Below are 17,047 nucleotides of genomic sequence, written 5' to 3'. Positions count from 1 at the left end.
CAGAAAAGGTCAGGAAAACTTATTAGAGAAATGATATTCAATGGTGTACAACAGTCACTGGTGAAACAAACATGCTAAGTAGTATTTTAGGCGCTGAAAATACAGAAGTGAGCAAGATAACAGATCCCTAGCCTCCTGGAATTTCCAGTCTTATTAATAAAAAGGTGAAATCAGTTAACTTTTTTTAACTCCCCAAAACTTGGAAGGTGGACAGGTTGTGAAAAGGATGTGCGGGTATGGAGGCTTATGTCAAAAAAAAGAAAAAAGAAAGAAAGAAAGTTACAAAAGTTGGAGAAGGTATTCAAATCGGAAAGACCATGGTCTGTTAGCATGTTCTAGATGCATAAATGCAGATCATGAATCCATGTTTATAAGCTAGGAAAGGGCAGAAAGCAGGTAAGTGGATTACAAGATAGAAAAATCAGCAGAAAAGGAGTACATGGGGCAGACTGAAAGGCAAGCGTGAAAGGAAGGAAAGGTAGCAATGAGAACCGTCGCAGTCTGTTTATAACATGACTTAGCCCACGAGCATCACTGCAAAGAATGCACGAAGGTCGCGAATGAAGGGCTGCGCCGAGTAGGATTTCAGAGGGGCATGCGTGAGGAGGACAGAGAAAAAGACGGATAGGGAACATGTAAGAGGACATCATATTGGGGACTGCTGAAAAGGGGACGAAGGAAAGATACTAGTCACCTCCGAGCTTCGGGGACAGCGAGGAGGGTGGCGTGGGAAGCGAGAGCGTGCGGGCGTCGCCGGGGCGGCTGCTGGCGCTCCCCAGGCGCGGCGGGCCCGGGGCTTCACGAACCCGGGCGCGGGACCCCCAGCGCGGGTTGGGGGGTAGGTTGCGGACCGGAGGGGGGAGGTGTGCACTGTGTTTGGTGATGTCATTGCAAGTCAGTGAGCGGTGAAATTTAACACCGGCCGGATTTGCTGGGCTCCTCTTCTTCCCGGGGAAGCAGCCGGCGGCAGTCAACGCTGAGCGCCTGCAGTTGCCACCGGCCCCCTCTCACGGACCAGATTTCCGAAGTGGGTGTGTGTGCTTGTCTGACAAATGTTCAGGCGCGGGTTGTTTCCAAGGACTCCCCCCCACCCCTTCATCTCCTTCCCTCCTCCAGCCCTTCTCTCCTCCCAGCCCCAAAGCAGAGGACTCCACTGGAGTCACAGAGTCGCCTTTGAACCGCAAGTGAACTCGAGGGCTGCGCTCGCGGCGGAGTTCCAGCTGCTGCCGGCGCCCCGCCGCCTGCCAGTGAGGTCTTGCTCCTCGCCCGCCCTCCCAGGGGAGCGCTCCCCCCGGGCTCGTCCGTTACCGAGCTAGGGAACTAAGCCTAGCTGATTGATCGACCCTTTGGGTGCTATTTCTTTCCCCTTCCTATTTCTCTCCTCCCTTTTTGTTGTTGTTGTTGCGGTTTTGGAGCATCGTTTTCATGTGATTTTTTTTTTTTTTTCTCTTCCTTTTTCATGGCCAGTACCTGCACCCTTAGCAGTTCGGAGTTGCCTTCTGTTTTCCGTTAGCGCTTCGCTGCAGGAACAAATGCATACAAATGCATTTAGGAGCCCACAGGACAAGGCGTGGAAAGGTCTCCCACACGGCAAAAACGTAAGTAGCCCACTCGCCCGGAGGCTAGGGTTAGACCCACCCCTCTCCCCGTCCTCCAGACCCTCTGGGCGGGTTGGAGATCTGTGCTCCCCCGCTCCTTGGCACTTTTCGAAGTTGGGAGCCGGCGAGCAGCCGTGGCATCCTCCTCTTGTCTCCTCAATTTGTAAAATACCGTGTTTGAAAGGAAGCCTCCTGCCAGCGGATCTCTCAGAAAGTTCATGCTAAAGAGGTCCTGCGGCTGGGGAGGGAAAGCTCGCTGGCTCGCGTCCCGGTGCCGGCGGCCGCGGTTCCCGCGACTCCCCGAGCTCAGATCGGACGCCGGCTGGAGCTCCGGCTCCCGCCGCCCTTGCGCCTTCCTTTCCTTCTCCTTTCTCAGGGCCCTGGCTGAGGTTCTGCTATCCCGCGGTTCTTCTCCGGGCGTCCAGCCTGGGGACTGCCCGGGCGCCGGCGGTCCTCTGGGCTGTGTGCGCGGAGCCTGGACCGCGGGACACAGACGTGGGCCGCGGTTGCTGGGACTGGAGGAGAGGGTACCCGCAAAATCTCGGGCATCGGGGCGCGGCTAGCCTCGGAAGCAATCGGCTCTTGTGGTTAGGAGGCCAACACACGTGCTGCCCATCTGGGGCTGAGGCAGCGTCTTGCTTCCTGGGCCTGTCACTGGGGAAGGGGCTGGACGCGGGGGCGGGGCTGTTCCTACTGCAGCGTGTTCGCGCAGGCCCGGACTGGCACCCCACCTCCTCTTTGGGCGCCGTACCTGCTCCTGCTCCCTCCCTCACTGGGAAAACAACGTGGAGGGGAGTGCGTGCCTTGGCTGGCTGCCCTGCTCCCCCTGGAAGAGGTCAGTGGGTTTTGGAAGTTTGCTTCTGGCCCCTGGAATCGGAGGAACCAAAAGCGGCTCGGGTCATTTTCTGCCCCGAAGCTGTCCCTTGGGAGAAATGGTGAGGGTAAGGGGTAGACCCGCCGGTACCGCTGAGGGCTGGCGGAGGGAGGCGGGGCGCGGGAGAGACCGCCTTGTGGCACTGTTTGTGTGCACATGTGCTTCCCAGCGGCGCTGGCTGGGGCTCGCGCGCTCTCTGCTCTGACCCCTGGGAGTTCGGACAGCTGGGCTTCCCCGCTGAGGACGCGCCTCCCCACGAGCCCGAAGCCGCATTAGTCAGTGCGGAGGAAAGTTCGCAGTCCCGTGCTTGGGGCCAGGGGCCGGCGACCGGGCAGACCCGGATCCCGGAAGAGCTCACCCAATGCGGGTTAATTTCCCCAGGGCGACTCCCGCGGGTCGCACCGGCGTCCCAGGCAGGTTTCCCGCCACATTTCTCAATAAAAGCCCCTCAACGTGGACCCGGTCGGAAAGCCGGGCTCCCTGCGCAGCCGATCCTGCGGGACCCCGCTCATGTTTCCGCTGATCCGAGCCGGTGGAATGGTGGTGGTATGAGCGTCGGGCCCCCGGAGATCCAGCCACCAGGAGAAGCTGGGTGAGGTCGGCCACCTCCTGGCCGGCCCGCAACCTCCTGGCCGGCCCGCAACCTCCGCGTTCATTCCTGTGCGCTTCTTGCTTTTCCCGCCAGGTCCCACCCAGAGGGCTTTCCCTTGGCCACTGGGTAAGGCCTGCGCCGTTGCCCAGCCATCCGCGGGGTTGGTAATGGTGACCAACTTCTCGGATTAAAGCAGATCTTCTCTGCTCCTAGCCTCTGTCTTGACTTGCTTACACTTCCCTTCCAGACGCTCCCAGAAAAGGCCCTGCGTAAATTTTTGGGCAGTTTGGGCTTTGTAAATTGGGTCCAGATGATTGGGGGGAGGGAGGCAGAGAAACCAAACAGAATGGATTACACGGAGGAACTGAGGAAAAATAAGACTACGTGGAACGGGAAAGGAACCTTTGCTGAGAGAATTGGGGTGGATAGGAGACCTTGGATGAAGGCACTGGTCCAGAAGGTCTCTCCGTGAGGAAACTTGCAGCCTCCTTTGACTTGAAGTAGTCAAGTTTGTTCGACTACAGTTGTCAGTGGGGATGGGCTGCAGAGAGTTAAGGGTAATTCAAGGTTACATCAGATTGCACCCCCTCATAGCTCCAGCCATACACACGCCAAGTAGGGGAAAGAGTAGTTACTGATCTGACAAAATTGTTTCTCAAAAAAATCAAATTTCCATAAAGAGTTACCGGGTGCCTGGATGGCTCAGTCGGTTAAGCTTCTGCTTTTGGCTCAGGTCGGGATCTCAGGGTCTTGGGATTCAGCTGGGCACTGGGCTCCCTGCTTCACTGGGAGTCTGCTTATCTCTCTGCCTTTACCTTTGCTCCCTGGCACCCCCCCCCCACCCCTTCTTGTGCTCTCTCTGTCAAATAAATAAATAAATAAAATCTTAAAAAAAAACAAAAACCACACTACCAACCCTATAGGGAGGGGACTTGGTAGAGGCAGCTGATTAGCTGATGATAATGTCAGTCCACTGAATTAAACCTTAGAGTCCCTAATGAAATCCTTGAGGTTTTAATTTTCCTCCATCCTTCTGCAGTGACTTTTTTTTGTAAAAACGGAAGCAGTTTTTTTTTTTTTTTTTAAATCACAATTCTGATTACTCACCCAAAAACATTTGCAGTTTTAAAACTGGATCCTTAAAAACATTTTGTTTCATGAGGCTAACTTTTAAGTGAGTTACCTAATGTGAATTTGTGGTAGTAATAAAAGGAAATTAAAACCAGAAGTCAGTGTTAGATACAATGATTTAACAGTATCAGAAAGTCCCCCAGGAAGGCTATTATTGTAATTAAAGGGTTTCTATAACCAAGGTGTGTCTGGGTTGGGGGGTAGTTTTGGATATAAACATCTACTTCCTAGTTGGCATGAAACTCCGTTCTTTAAAGTTGCTTAGTTATCTTTGTTTTCAAGTAGATGTATAAAATAAGCTGATGTCTCAAGGAGAGGGATTGTAGCTTTGAGTGTTGCTTAGATATTCTGCTTGGTAATCTGTGAAGTGGCAGGAGAAAAATATAAATTTTATTATGGAAATTAAAATAGCTAGTTTCCATGCCATGTGTTGCAACTATGAGTTTATATTTGTAACTCTGAGCAAGAAGTGAGGTAAAGACTGTTTCGTTTTCATTCTCCTAAAAGGCTAACGTTATTCGGACAGTCATTCACTCAATCATTCATTCATTTATTCAACAAATGTTTTCTGAGCCCCAACTATGTACCCAGCATGGCTCTAAGCAGAGAGGATACAATGGTGGAGCAAGACAGAAACACAACTGCTGCCCTCCCAGTGTGCTCAGGTTAGTATAGGAAACAGAAAATGAACAACCAGGTATACAAAAATGAGAGAGGAGGACACCTAGAAGTTCTGGGTAGGTGGGGTATATACGGAAGGGTAATCCTGGAAAGAAAGGCTGACGAGAGGAAATGAAATCCTCACTGAGACCTAATTGGAAAAGGCATGGGACTTTCCAGACAGAGCAGTAAAAGACTGAGAGGCGAGATGGCATAGTTCTTTTGAGGGCCTGGAAGAAGTGAAAAGTTGGTTGTAGACCACGCTTTCTAGATGAGAAGTGACTGGAGCTGCATCTGGAGACCAGAGACCAGATTCTGAAAGGTCCTTAAACTGGATTACTTTCTCAGCTAAATAAAAGGAGGTTAGGATGACCTGACTTCTTGATCTTGGGATCAGTGAGCATGTTGAAGATGCTAGAGAAGTTATATGTTTATTGAAACTCAAGACCACCTGATAGTCTTGCTAACTGAATATTGACTCATTCATTTAAAAAACTTTAGTTAACATGAGTGTGTGCCAGGAACTTTGCGAGGGTAGGCAGCAATCATTTTAACGCTCTGTGGGGTATTATGAGGATGGACTAGCTGAGTTATTTTTCTTTCCTGTTACTGACTAGATTCTAGGCATTTTGATTACTTGAAGTTCTTAAGCATTTATTTCCCTTCTACTCATGAATTGCCTGTTTGCTTGAAATTTAACCAAAACTTCTAGTATCTTTCACACTATGTTACTTATACAAGTACCTACTGAGCTGAATTGGTAATCTCAGAAATTCATTGTATATCAGTTAGTGACAACACTTCACTGTGCCCTGAATCATTCAACTTTAACCCCACTGCTGGGATGAGAACTGATCTTCAGTTATTTGGTCAACAAAGGACAAAAATGTTACTATTTCTGGATCTTTGCATCTAATAAAGAGCAAAATCTGTAAAGTTGTCATAACTTAAAGGAGTTTTTGGCTTGTAAATGTAGTATAATGGTAATTGCTGAAATTATTGATATATTTCACATGTATGGTTTTCAGATTATTTTGCCTTTTTCCAAATGGTTTAAATTAAAATAAGCAACTCATACACACAAAAAATTCCCTAGTCGTAAGATGTCACAAGTCCTTCTTAAAATTGTAACTTGAATCTATGTTGGAACGAGCTTCGGTAGCCCACAAACACAAGATGTGAGAGTCTCCTGGGTGCCCTAAACAAAAAGATGCCTGGGATTCTCTTAAAGTAACTTAAACCCTTCAGATAAAGAGAAAGTTGAATAGCTCTAAGAATTATTTAGGGAAGATGCCTGGGATGGATATTAGTTCCTGAAATATTCTGAGTATGGTCTTTGGATATCTATTTCCTGTCTGGTCCCCTCTAGGCCTTCACCTCTGACATATCTGGTTATGTTTTGATTGTGGCTTCTGTCATACTGAAAATGTGGCTAGCAGACCAGACACAGAAATATTTAATATTTTCCTAGAGATCTTCACATATTAATATCATGGGTATGTTTTTGAACTTTTATTGACTGTTACCATATTGTTGATTTCTTTTATATCTGGTCTGATTTTGTGAAATGTCTGAATCTATGTACTTCTGTTAGATCCTGTTAGTGACATACAGTTCAGACATGCAGAAAAGTGACCAAAAGCAGACATGCTTTGAATATTTGAAAAATAGTCATGTTTAATATACCAATTAGACTTTTTGTGAAAGTAAATATGTGAACAAATGAGCAAGCTTAGTAGATGATTTTACATTACATAATTAAAAGAGTATTGGCCAGAACTTCAGGAAGACCTTTCCAGATTTGTGGTTAAACATCATGTCTATTACATATAGTGATTTATGGAACATCTTGCTAAATAATTTGATCTTTGTTTTTTAATGCTAGTATACTAACAGGATCCTACTATACACACAGATTCTAGGGTTTTATATTTAGAATGCACAATATGAAATTTATAGTATCTTATCCCATGATAGATGAGTCAGCCGAGACTCAGAACATTGAAGTGAATTGCCCAACGTCACACGGTAAGTTAGAAGTAGAACCAGGTTTAGTCTTTTGACTCTCAGTCTAGTTTTACTTTCTTATTTATCACGCTGTTTTCTCTCCAACCTAATGTAGTTTTTATTTTAACTTATTCAATGACTCCTGCCTGTCTTAGCATTAAATGCATTCCTGGTGCAGCTGATGCCCTTGAGAACTCCGTCTACTGCTAATGTGGAAATGTGACACTTTTTCTTCATTAAGTGAATGCATAGTAAATGTGATGTCATGGGAGTGGAGCAAAACCAAAGAAATAAACAGGCCCAGCCCACCTAGACATTTTCCAGAAAGCTTGGATTCATTAGACATCCATTTCATACAATGATGGAGTTTGGCTCTTTAACTGAGTATGTCAATTAAGCATGATGTCTTCTCTGTGTTCCCACTTCAGAAATGAGAAAAACAGTCACAATGAAAAAAAAAAAAAGAAGCCTTTCCACTTAGCCTATTGTAGCAGATATTTTTCAATGTTCTTCTTTCACTCTTTGGACAGCCAAATAAAAGTACTCTTCTTTATTTTACTTTACTTTTCCCAAGTGTTAAAAGAATTAGATCCATACGGGAAAATTGAATTCCTCAGTAACTGGGCGATGTTACTGTTACTCCTTTTAGCAGACGCTCAACTGACTGTTTAATAAACATTTTCAAAATGGAAAGGAGTAACAGTACTCCTTTTCCTAGCTAAGATCCTAGAATCGAGTTGCACATGGGGCTCCTTGCTCAGTGGGGAGCCTACTCCCTGCCCCCTGGTTGTGTTCTCTCTCTCTCTCTCTGACAAATAAATAAATAAATAAATAAAATTTTTAAAGGGATGCCTGGGTGGCTCCCTTGGTTAAAAATGTTTATTAATTGTCAATTTCATGTAAGCAATAGATAAAAGGTGAAGACCTATTGCTTGTTCAGGTATTTACTTACTAATTAATCCTAAAAGGTACAACATATATGAGATATAATAAAGTTACAATTAAAGCATTAAGAGTTACAGAGAGGAGGGAAAGATCCAGGCATCTTTAGAGATGATGGAAACTTCATGGAGCAGATGTTATTCAAATTAGGCTTTGATAATATTTAAGATTCTGACAGGTGGAGATGAGGATGGCCTTTAAGACACTTATAAGCTCTCTCCAGGAAATACAGTATAATGTGATATGGCTGTAGCTTCAGGGGAGGGGAGGTAGGTGTAATGGAATCCATATTGCTATGGATATGGATATCCATATGTTCTTCCTTAGGTGGCTGTTAGTTTGGGACATAATTAGAAAAAGAGGAAAAAGTCTTTTTCCAGTCATCAATCTCTACTTCTCTATTAGTCATCGGTTTCAATACTTAGGTACACTTACATAAGGTATGGCTCAACTGATTTGTCATAATCCCCTAAGATCACCTGGCTAAGGGGTGATGTTTGATGTGTTCAGGTTTTCCTGCCTTACACCAGGAATAGACTTGTTAACATGTCTAGAAAGAACTTTATTTTTTATTTTTCTCCCCTGAGGTCATTGGGGAAAGTCTGTGAGTTGGCTGAATTGCTAAATGAATACTGCTGGTTGTTGTACTCTTGATTAGTTAGCTTCCTCTGAATAGAGGAGTGCCTGTTGGGTTATTTCTAAACTCTGAGTGAGCCAGATTACCTTGGGCAGATGAGACATGATTCCTTTCACATCCCATTTACTGCTAAAACGGCATAATCTGCTGTACTCTCCTTCAGTGATTGCAATCCTGAGCTATTTTTTAGTCTCACTGATATATATATCCTGCCAGTTATTTGTTGAAAATATAAAGTTGAAAGGAAGAGAGCCTCTTTTTACTCAAACTCTAGATCACTTTGGGATCCATCTTGGAGAACCTTGAGTTATCATTTTAATCTCACACAGCGGTCCTCAACTTGCACAGTAGAATCACCGGGGGGAGTGTTTAAGAATCCCTGTACCAGAGACAAATTAGAATCTCTGTGGGAACGGGTGGAGAGGGGAAATCCAAGTATTAGTAGTTTCTAAGACTCCCCAGGTGATTCCACTGTGCAGTGGAAGGTAAAAACCAGATTCGAAACGGGTAGGCCCTTCATCAACCCTGGAGTGTCATCTGTTCCTCTGGTCCTCATAGCATCAACCCCAGATTCACTGCATCAGCATTGCCTGGGGACTTGCTGTCCATGCAAGTCCTCAAACCTCACCCCAGACCTGGTGAGTCAGAGTCTCTCAGGGTGGAGCCCAGCGATCTTTAACGAGCCCTCCAGGTGATTCTGCTGCGTGGTGAAGTTTGAAACCACTGATCTAGAGCAAGAGAAAAAGATAAAAACAAAAACAAACAAAAAACAGCAATCCCCTCCAAGAGTCAAATAATCTTATGTCATGTAATTAGATATCTGTGATTTGAGCAAAATAATATTTGTATATTTTAGGTACAGTGTGACTATAATTAGTAAATGTTCTAAATTGCTTTTTCTCAGAGTTTGATATATGCACAGTCCTTGTTAGAATCACCTAGTTAAAGATGTATACAAACTGAGGATTCACTCCGAATTTATGGATCATAATCTCTGAGGCAAGCCCAGAATCTACATTTTCACAAGCATCTCAGGTGATTCTTTTAGCAAACTAACATTTGAGAACTGTTGTTTTAAATGGATGACACCACACATAGGAATCTTTTATATGCTTTATTAACACATATGGGTCAGCTATTCGCTTGCCCAGATCAGTTGCAATTTCTGTAATTGTTCAGTTGGTTAGATTATAGAATTGATAACATTTTTAAGTATTCTAGCAAAACTTTGTCATATAAAAGTTGTGCTCTGTACTGAGTATGACCATAGAGTATACTTTTTGCACCCACTAAAATATGGCTAAGGCTGTTTTAATATAAGTGACAGTTCCATTATACTGAGAAGAGTATAATTACATATTGTTGACTCATTTTGTAAAAGATTATATTAACATGCTCCCTATACTAGTTGAAAAGATAAAAACATATTTATCATTGGTAATAAACAGGGAATGTACCAATTACTGTCAGCATACCAGGAACTTAATAAAAAGAATAAATATTTTTCAGAGGGCTTTGTAATCACTCCTTACAGAACTGCATTTTACAGAAATGTCATTTGGGAAGTCCCTGAGTTAGAATAAAAAATAAATAAAAAACAGAATTAGGTGATCAGCTATTGTTTTCAGCAAGCTTAGCATTACTTTTTAAAATTATCTCTTTGGTTTTTACTGGAGAGGTAGATATAACCAATTATGAAGGCTACTCAATAAAATCTATCCAAAGTTTGGCTATACTAAAAAAAATCATGAAATATTTGTAGTCAGCTAATCAGTGTGAATGAACATTTTGATATGCAATGATTAAGTGTCATGCTCACAATTATTGCAAATCCAAAATGTTTGATGTTGATATATACAGGCCATTGTTCTTTTCAGAACCCAAACATCATGAATCTAGTACAAGTTATATTCAAACGGCTTTGATATGATAATCAAATGGCTTTTCCATATAAACATTCATTTAAAAAAAATCACTGGTTCCACAGTTTATAACCCCTATAGTTAAGTGACTATAAGTTCTGTTACTTTGTGTAAACTTATATTACTTTGTATAAAATTGCATGTATGATACTTTGATGTAATATGTAGTCATCATCATCATCATATCATTTATATGAGTCATGTTTGTTGAGTGCTTCCTTTGTGCTAGGTACTGTTTTGTGTGCCTTACATGAAATTTTTTAGTTAATCTTCGAAAAAGTTTATGAGATAGATTGAACAGATGAGGAAACACAGGGGTGATAAAAAATATGTTTTCAAGTCATACAGTAAGTGACAAAGCTGGAACTTAAATTCAGAGCCCTTGCTTTTAACCATTATGAGTATTAAAATAATGTATAAATTAAAATGATAGCTTATTTCTTGGGATGCCTGAGCAGCTCAGTTGGTTAAGTGTCTGCCTTTGGCTCAGATCATGATCCCAGGGTCTTGGGGTGGAGCTGCTTCTCCTTCTGACCTTCCAACTCATGTTCTCTCTCTCTCTTTCTCTCAGATAAATAAATAAAATCTTTTGAAAAATGATAGCTCACTTCTTAATCTTGTACTGGAGTTCATTTGGGATTTTATATGATTTATAGGTTGTAAATATCCACTAAAATTTTCCCTTTTTTTTTTTCTTTTTTTTTTTTAGGAAACTGCTTCTCCATTTTATTGTGCTATGTGTGGCAGCGGGTGCTGTTCATGCACAAGAACAAGGTAAGAAAGTTACCTTGTTACTTCTTTGCTTATATAAAAATTCTCCTTCCAAACAGCAAAAGTATATGTTTTCAAAATCATCAGAAGCTTAAATTCAACATTAAACAATAAAAACTTCTACCCAGTACAATGAGAGTGTAAGGGTGAAGAAACCGATTTTGGGGGGAAATATGACCTTTAAGAAATTACTTACATTTTTAAGCGAACTCTTTATAAAAGGGAAGTTTTGTATAGTGAAAAGGCTTTGCTTGTGACTTCATTTGAAGTGGGAGTTCTTGGGGGTGGCAAACTGTGACTGAGTTACCTTTGCACTTCTTGAAACAACACAAGCATATACTAAATGTTCCATCTAGATTTATGTCATTAAGAAACAAAATGCAATTTGCCTACCAGTGGGTTTGGGATTTTATCTAATTCAAATGGAGAGGTTTAGAGAATAGTTCAGTGTTTTGTTTTTGCCTGCTGGCTAGTTGCTCTAGTAGTATGGTGATACAGCGTTTCAGGAATCTATGTACATTCAGATTAATATAATTATTAGGCAGCATTTTAAAAGGTATCTTCTATTTGCCATATAATGTCCTAGTTGCCAGCAGTGGAAACAAAGTAAGACAATGTCTCTGGCCTCAAAGTGTAAAAACAAGTGCCTTTGTCAAAGGTTAAGAATAAAAAGCCAAAGTCAAAGAGAAAAACCTGGGAACTCTGCTGGATCTACAGAGAGTATCACCATGGCCCTATTTTATTTATTTATTTATTTATTTGTTATTATTATTATTATTATTATTATTATTTTTACTCCTCTGTCTCACATCAGCAGGGCTGCCAAATTATTCATTCTGACAAAACTATCATTTCAGTTCAGTGACCATTTCCACAAGCTACTTGTCAATTTGGCCAATCAACTAAACAACAGTAAGAAAGAGAGAAGTAAATGAAATATACATAGGTAGAGGGAGGGTGTGCAAAGGAAGGGGTGGTGCTCTATCTGACTGACCAAACTGACAAGTAGACGGAGAAGAATTCTGTCAAGTCGCACATAGGTGAATTAAAAGATATCTTGGAAGGCATTTTCTGTTTTATGGGGAAATGGTTACATTAGGTCACATGTCACGTATAACTTCATGAAATTTTTTCTTGACCAAGTCATTTCTGCTACTTTATTTTGCTTTGATTAGCCATAAAGAGGAGAGAAACTGTATCTTTTAGTTCACTGTTAGTACACTGTTAGTACACTGTTATTACTCATACCTTCTGAGAACTTAATATGTGCCAGCCCCATGTGTACAGAATATATATTTACCACTACTTCATCACAGGATTTTTATGATTATGCCCATGATAGAATTGGTGACACCAAGGTTAAGAAGAATAAGTAACTACCCCAGGGGTTACAGGCAAATAAATGGAAAAACCAACATTTGAACGCACGTATATTGATTGCAAAGTCTATAAATTCTTTAAAATTGGACCACAGAGAAGAGCAAAAAGAAGAGAACCCGTCATTATTAATTACATATATATATTTTGTGGATTGTCCTTGCCTGGCCCTTTACATCTATTATTCTAATGTTCATAATGAGCCTGCAGGATAGGGATTATAGGTGAAGAAACTGAGGCTCACAGAAGGGGATTTGCTCAGGCTTGTACAGCTGGGACTCGAATCCAGGCCTGCCCATCTCTCACAACAAGCCTCTTCCCATTACACATCTTCTGGCTTCACAGTTGTTATCTGCTGGTATCATGAGTTTAATAATTTCAAAGGGTAGCATTATCAAGATATTGAAAACCCAGGCAAAGAAGGATATAAGGAAAACTGAGTATTTTTGAATGGATTTTTTTAAAAAATTCAGAACTAATGAAGGAAATAATATCTTTCAGCCTTAAGATTTCATTTATAGAATACAAAATATGTTCCTTTATTTCAGAGTGAACATCACAATCTTTAGTTTTCCTGTAACCGTAACATCTTCTTGTGAGTTCTTAACAAAAAGAAAAATCTTTTTAAAAGCTCTTTGATTTCCAGGATGCCTGGGTGGCTCAGTCATTGGGCATCTGCCTTTGGCTCAGGTCATTATGCCGGGGTCCTGGAATCAAGTCTCACCTGGAGCTCCCTGCTCAGTGGGGAGTCTGCTTCTCCCTCTTCCTCTGCCCCTCTCCAGACTCATGTGCACGAGCTCTCGCTCTCTCAGATTTATCTAAATTATGCATTTGTTTTACAACCAAGTATAACCTATTGAATACATGATTCTGTTTCAAGGAAAAATTTATTTAGGGCTGACTTTTCTGAGGATTTGACTGAGATAGATCCCTTTTCCTATCTGACAAAGTCTGCTTTCCTTATTGCTCAGTCTGGGTGGGTGAGCTGCCTCCAGAGATGGACCGAGCTGCACTACCTCTTCAGGCTAATGTACACCATGCCACCTATGTAGCAAATCCTCAACATGCACAACAGTCTCAGGTTCATGGTCCCTGCGTGTGAAAGCCACATATATAGCAATCGCTGTGTGTAGAGTGCTATTTCCAAAAAGAGTATTTCCTGTGGACGTGAATCCAAAGTGTGTTTATTGTTAACAGAGAATCAGCTCATTCTAGCTGCAGTTACTCTAAGGATTTTCTGCCAAAACCCCTTATGGACACTTAACCCAAATCTTTACACATAGGTTAAAGCTTCATTTCTCATTTTATGCATAAGTTTGCTTTTATCTATTTATCCATAATAGATGTGTTATTCACAGTAGGATACTTTAAAATCACACATACCCAGTATGACAATGTTGCTAAATAAAGCACAGCTGTTCTAGAGCCCAAAGCCAGGTGCAGTGCTTACTAGCTGTGTGATCTGGGGCAAGTCCCTTAAATACTGTAAGCTTCATTTTCAGCAACTCTAAAGTTAAGATAACAATAGTTCTTACTACATAGGGTTGATGTGTGGGTAAAATGAGGTAATACATGTCAAATGTTTAGTGCTTCCTTGTTATATGATGAAGACACAATAATTTTTTTAAAAAGAACACTCAGGATCCTTCTCTTTTCCCATGTACTCATAATGTTGAAAAACTTAAATAGTTGAATTTAAGCAACTTCCTTTAGTTCCTTAACTGTGTGAGCTGGAAGCAAGTCAGCTTGTATTCGAGTATTGATTCTAGCACTGTTGGCTGAGGCTGTATAGAACAGTAGAGAGTAGATACTGGACAATTTATCTGGTTCCTTTAGTCAATTTGGGTAAATGGGCAAAGTAAAGTATATTAAGGCTTATACGGTTTTTCTTATTTACAACTTTGGGATTTTATTTACTTATTTATTTAAAAAAGATTTTACTTATCTGAGAGAGAGTGAGAGACAGCACAAGAAGGGGAGAGTCAGAGGAAGAAGCAGACTCCCTGCTGAGTGGAGAGCCTGATACAAGGCTCCTTCCCAGGACTCCAGGATCATGACCTGAGCTGAAGGCAGATGCTTACCCGGCTGAGCCACCCAGGGACCCCTTTGTGTTTTTATTTTAAACAATGATTTAATTTTTTCATTTCTACAAACTAGAAAGAATATAGCTTGGATATTTGGCTGACTCAGATATGTGAAACTTTTAAACAGTGAGAATTTATTAAATTAAATGCTATATTATATTAGTTATTTAATGAGTTAGCATTCTAATTTATTATGCTCTGTTAAGTGATATTACTCTTTACCTTTTATCTAAAAGTTGATAACTTTTAATTCTTTTAAACTGCTACTTACTAAGAAATGTAATGTAATTAAGAAATGTAAGAATACTTACATTTTTGAGGGCACACACAGTATTTCTATTGTTCCTCCAATTTATGATAGAATATTGTTGAATATTGACAGCTACAATGTTTTCTTTGGCTCTCTTGTAAAAAGAAGTGCTTACAAAACTTGTAAAACAAGTATAATCATTAGCTCTCCCATCTCTATTTCTTTAGGTATATAGTACATTTCACCATAGAGTTAATTATCTAGTCACTGGATTTAAAGTCAAATACTAGGGTATGAGTCATAATTTTATCATCTACTGAGACTCAGTTTCTCCTTTTTCTCCCCCCTTTCCTATTCTTTCTACCTCTTCCTACATACTATCTCTCTTTCCATTTTCCTCTCTTCTTCCCTCTTGCCCTCTTTCTTTTGTTCTAACTAATGAGGATAGAATCAATGGTGCTTATTATACAAGTTTCACATGAAAGGCAATCAAGGTTGGAGCGCTGTGCCTACACCTCAGCATCAGCCCTGTAGCCTTCGAAGACTGATTTTATTAGCAAATGGAGTATGATCTGTTTGTCTTCAGTGCATAGCAAAACAACAACAAACAAAAATTACACGGAAAGCTTACAGAGAGAGGAGGTGACCCTCAAACTGAGTCTTACAAGATGAGTAAATTCGGCATGAAGGGGTATACGTAGCAGGGCTCTGAAAGAATGGGATTTTTTTTTAATAGATACATTTGGATATGGCAAGAAATTTAAGAAAAGTGGAAGAAAAAAGATGAGTGGAGAATGCCATGGAGTGAGTAGGTACAGTGAAGGAAAAATGTGTAAGAGCTAGTGTAAACTAGGGGGCAGTCAGCAAGACCAAGCTTACTTCTTACACAACTGCGAGTTTGAGGGTCTCTAAGACAACCTTCAGTCTCAACGATGTGTTAGAAGGATTTATGGAACCCAGTGAAATCTGTTATACTCACAGTTATAGTTTATTACAGCAAAAGAATATGGATTAAAATCAACCCACAGAAGAGACACATGGGTTAGGGTCTAGGAAAGTCCCATATACAGAACTTGCAGTTTTCCTCTCCAGTGGAGTCTGTGCCAACTCTCCAGCAATGATATGGGATGGTGTGCACAGAATATTGCCAACCAGTGAAACCTAGGCCTGTGCAGAGTCTTTAGTAGGGTTCTGCCATATAGACAGGATGGACTGCCCATGTAGCTGACCTCCGTCTCCAGTCCTTCTTGAGGTTGAACAGTTACCACAGGACCAAAGCCCTTACCATAAATCACATTGTTGGACTACCTGGTGTTGTCCACAACCCTCGGATAAGCAAAGATATTTTTTCAGGCAAGATACTCAAGGGCCTAGAGAGTGCCTCCTAGGAGGTGAGGACAAATGTATGACTGCTCTTTGGACAGGGTTTAATTTTTCACTACACAAGTAGCATGAGGACTTTGGGTGCCATAGTGGAAAGGGTAGAAAAGCAGGGCTGCGGAAAGTGAGATCAAGATGGGGGCTTCCGATGATTCACTTGCATAATTTGACAGTTTGCAATAAGGCCACCATACCACTCACAATTACAAGGATAATCTTAAATATGCGCATCTGCTCAATGTCATCAGCTGTGTGGTGGACATACACAGTTCCATGGAATATCTTAACATAAAAATTACTTTAAAATGAAGTCATAATCCTTTAAAGAAAGAGTAAGGGATGGAAAATGGTAAAAAGATTTTTTTTAAACAGGATACCCATAGGGCTGAAAGAACATGGATATTTCATTCCTTGTTTGATGGTTCTCTTTTATTTCTGGTATATTCTTTGGCTGAGAGTAGTCCTTTTTTCCTACATTCTAAATCTTCCTGTTCTGATCTTTTGGGTTTGATCACCTTTGATGTTTAGCATAAATTAAAAAGGGGGAAAGCTCATTAGGAAGGCATGAGATAAGAGACTGGGAATGCAGGCAGGAGTTAGATCACTAAGGGCCTGAGGGCTGAAATAAGAAGTTTCAATTTTGCACTGAAAGCTTTGAGAACCACTGATGTATTATAGGAAGCAGTGTCATGAACTAAAGGTTCATTTTGTTCTATACAAAGAAAGAAAGGTTTCTCTGGCAGCAGTGTGGATGACAGATTGGATGAGGGTATCTTAAAAGAGGCAGAGAAATCTATTAGGAGACTAAGATAATAATCTAAG

The 17,047-nt window shown here is 41.5% G+C and overlaps 1 protein-coding gene across 2 annotated transcripts in view; it reads left to right on the top strand.

Moving 5' to 3' along the window:
* The first annotated feature begins 1,157 nt into the window (after window positions 1-1,157).
* The window catches only part of COL24A1 (collagen type XXIV alpha 1 chain), a 402,120-nt gene continuing 386,230 nt past the window's right edge, over window positions 1,158-17,047 (top strand). Inside the window, exons 1-2 of one of the 2 annotated variants that reach the window (XM_059136719.1) lie at window positions 1,158-1,598; window positions 11,073-11,137. In XM_059136719.1, coding sequence (XP_058992702.1) covers window positions 1,543-1,598; window positions 11,073-11,137 — 121 coding nt within the window. In that variant the 5' untranslated portion in view covers window positions 1,158-1,542. The remainder of the gene's footprint in view (window positions 1,599-11,072; window positions 11,138-17,047) is intronic. The other variant, XM_059136718.1, reaches the window with a different exon arrangement.

Source organism: Mustela lutreola, chromosome 10 (genome assembly GCF_030435805.1).
Source record: "Mustela lutreola isolate mMusLut2 chromosome 10, mMusLut2.pri, whole genome shotgun sequence".
NCBI lineage: Eukaryota > Metazoa > Chordata > Mammalia > Carnivora > Mustelidae > Mustela > Mustela lutreola.
Note: the sequence above shows the minus strand (reverse complement) of the source record. Positions and strands in the feature narration are given on the sequence as shown.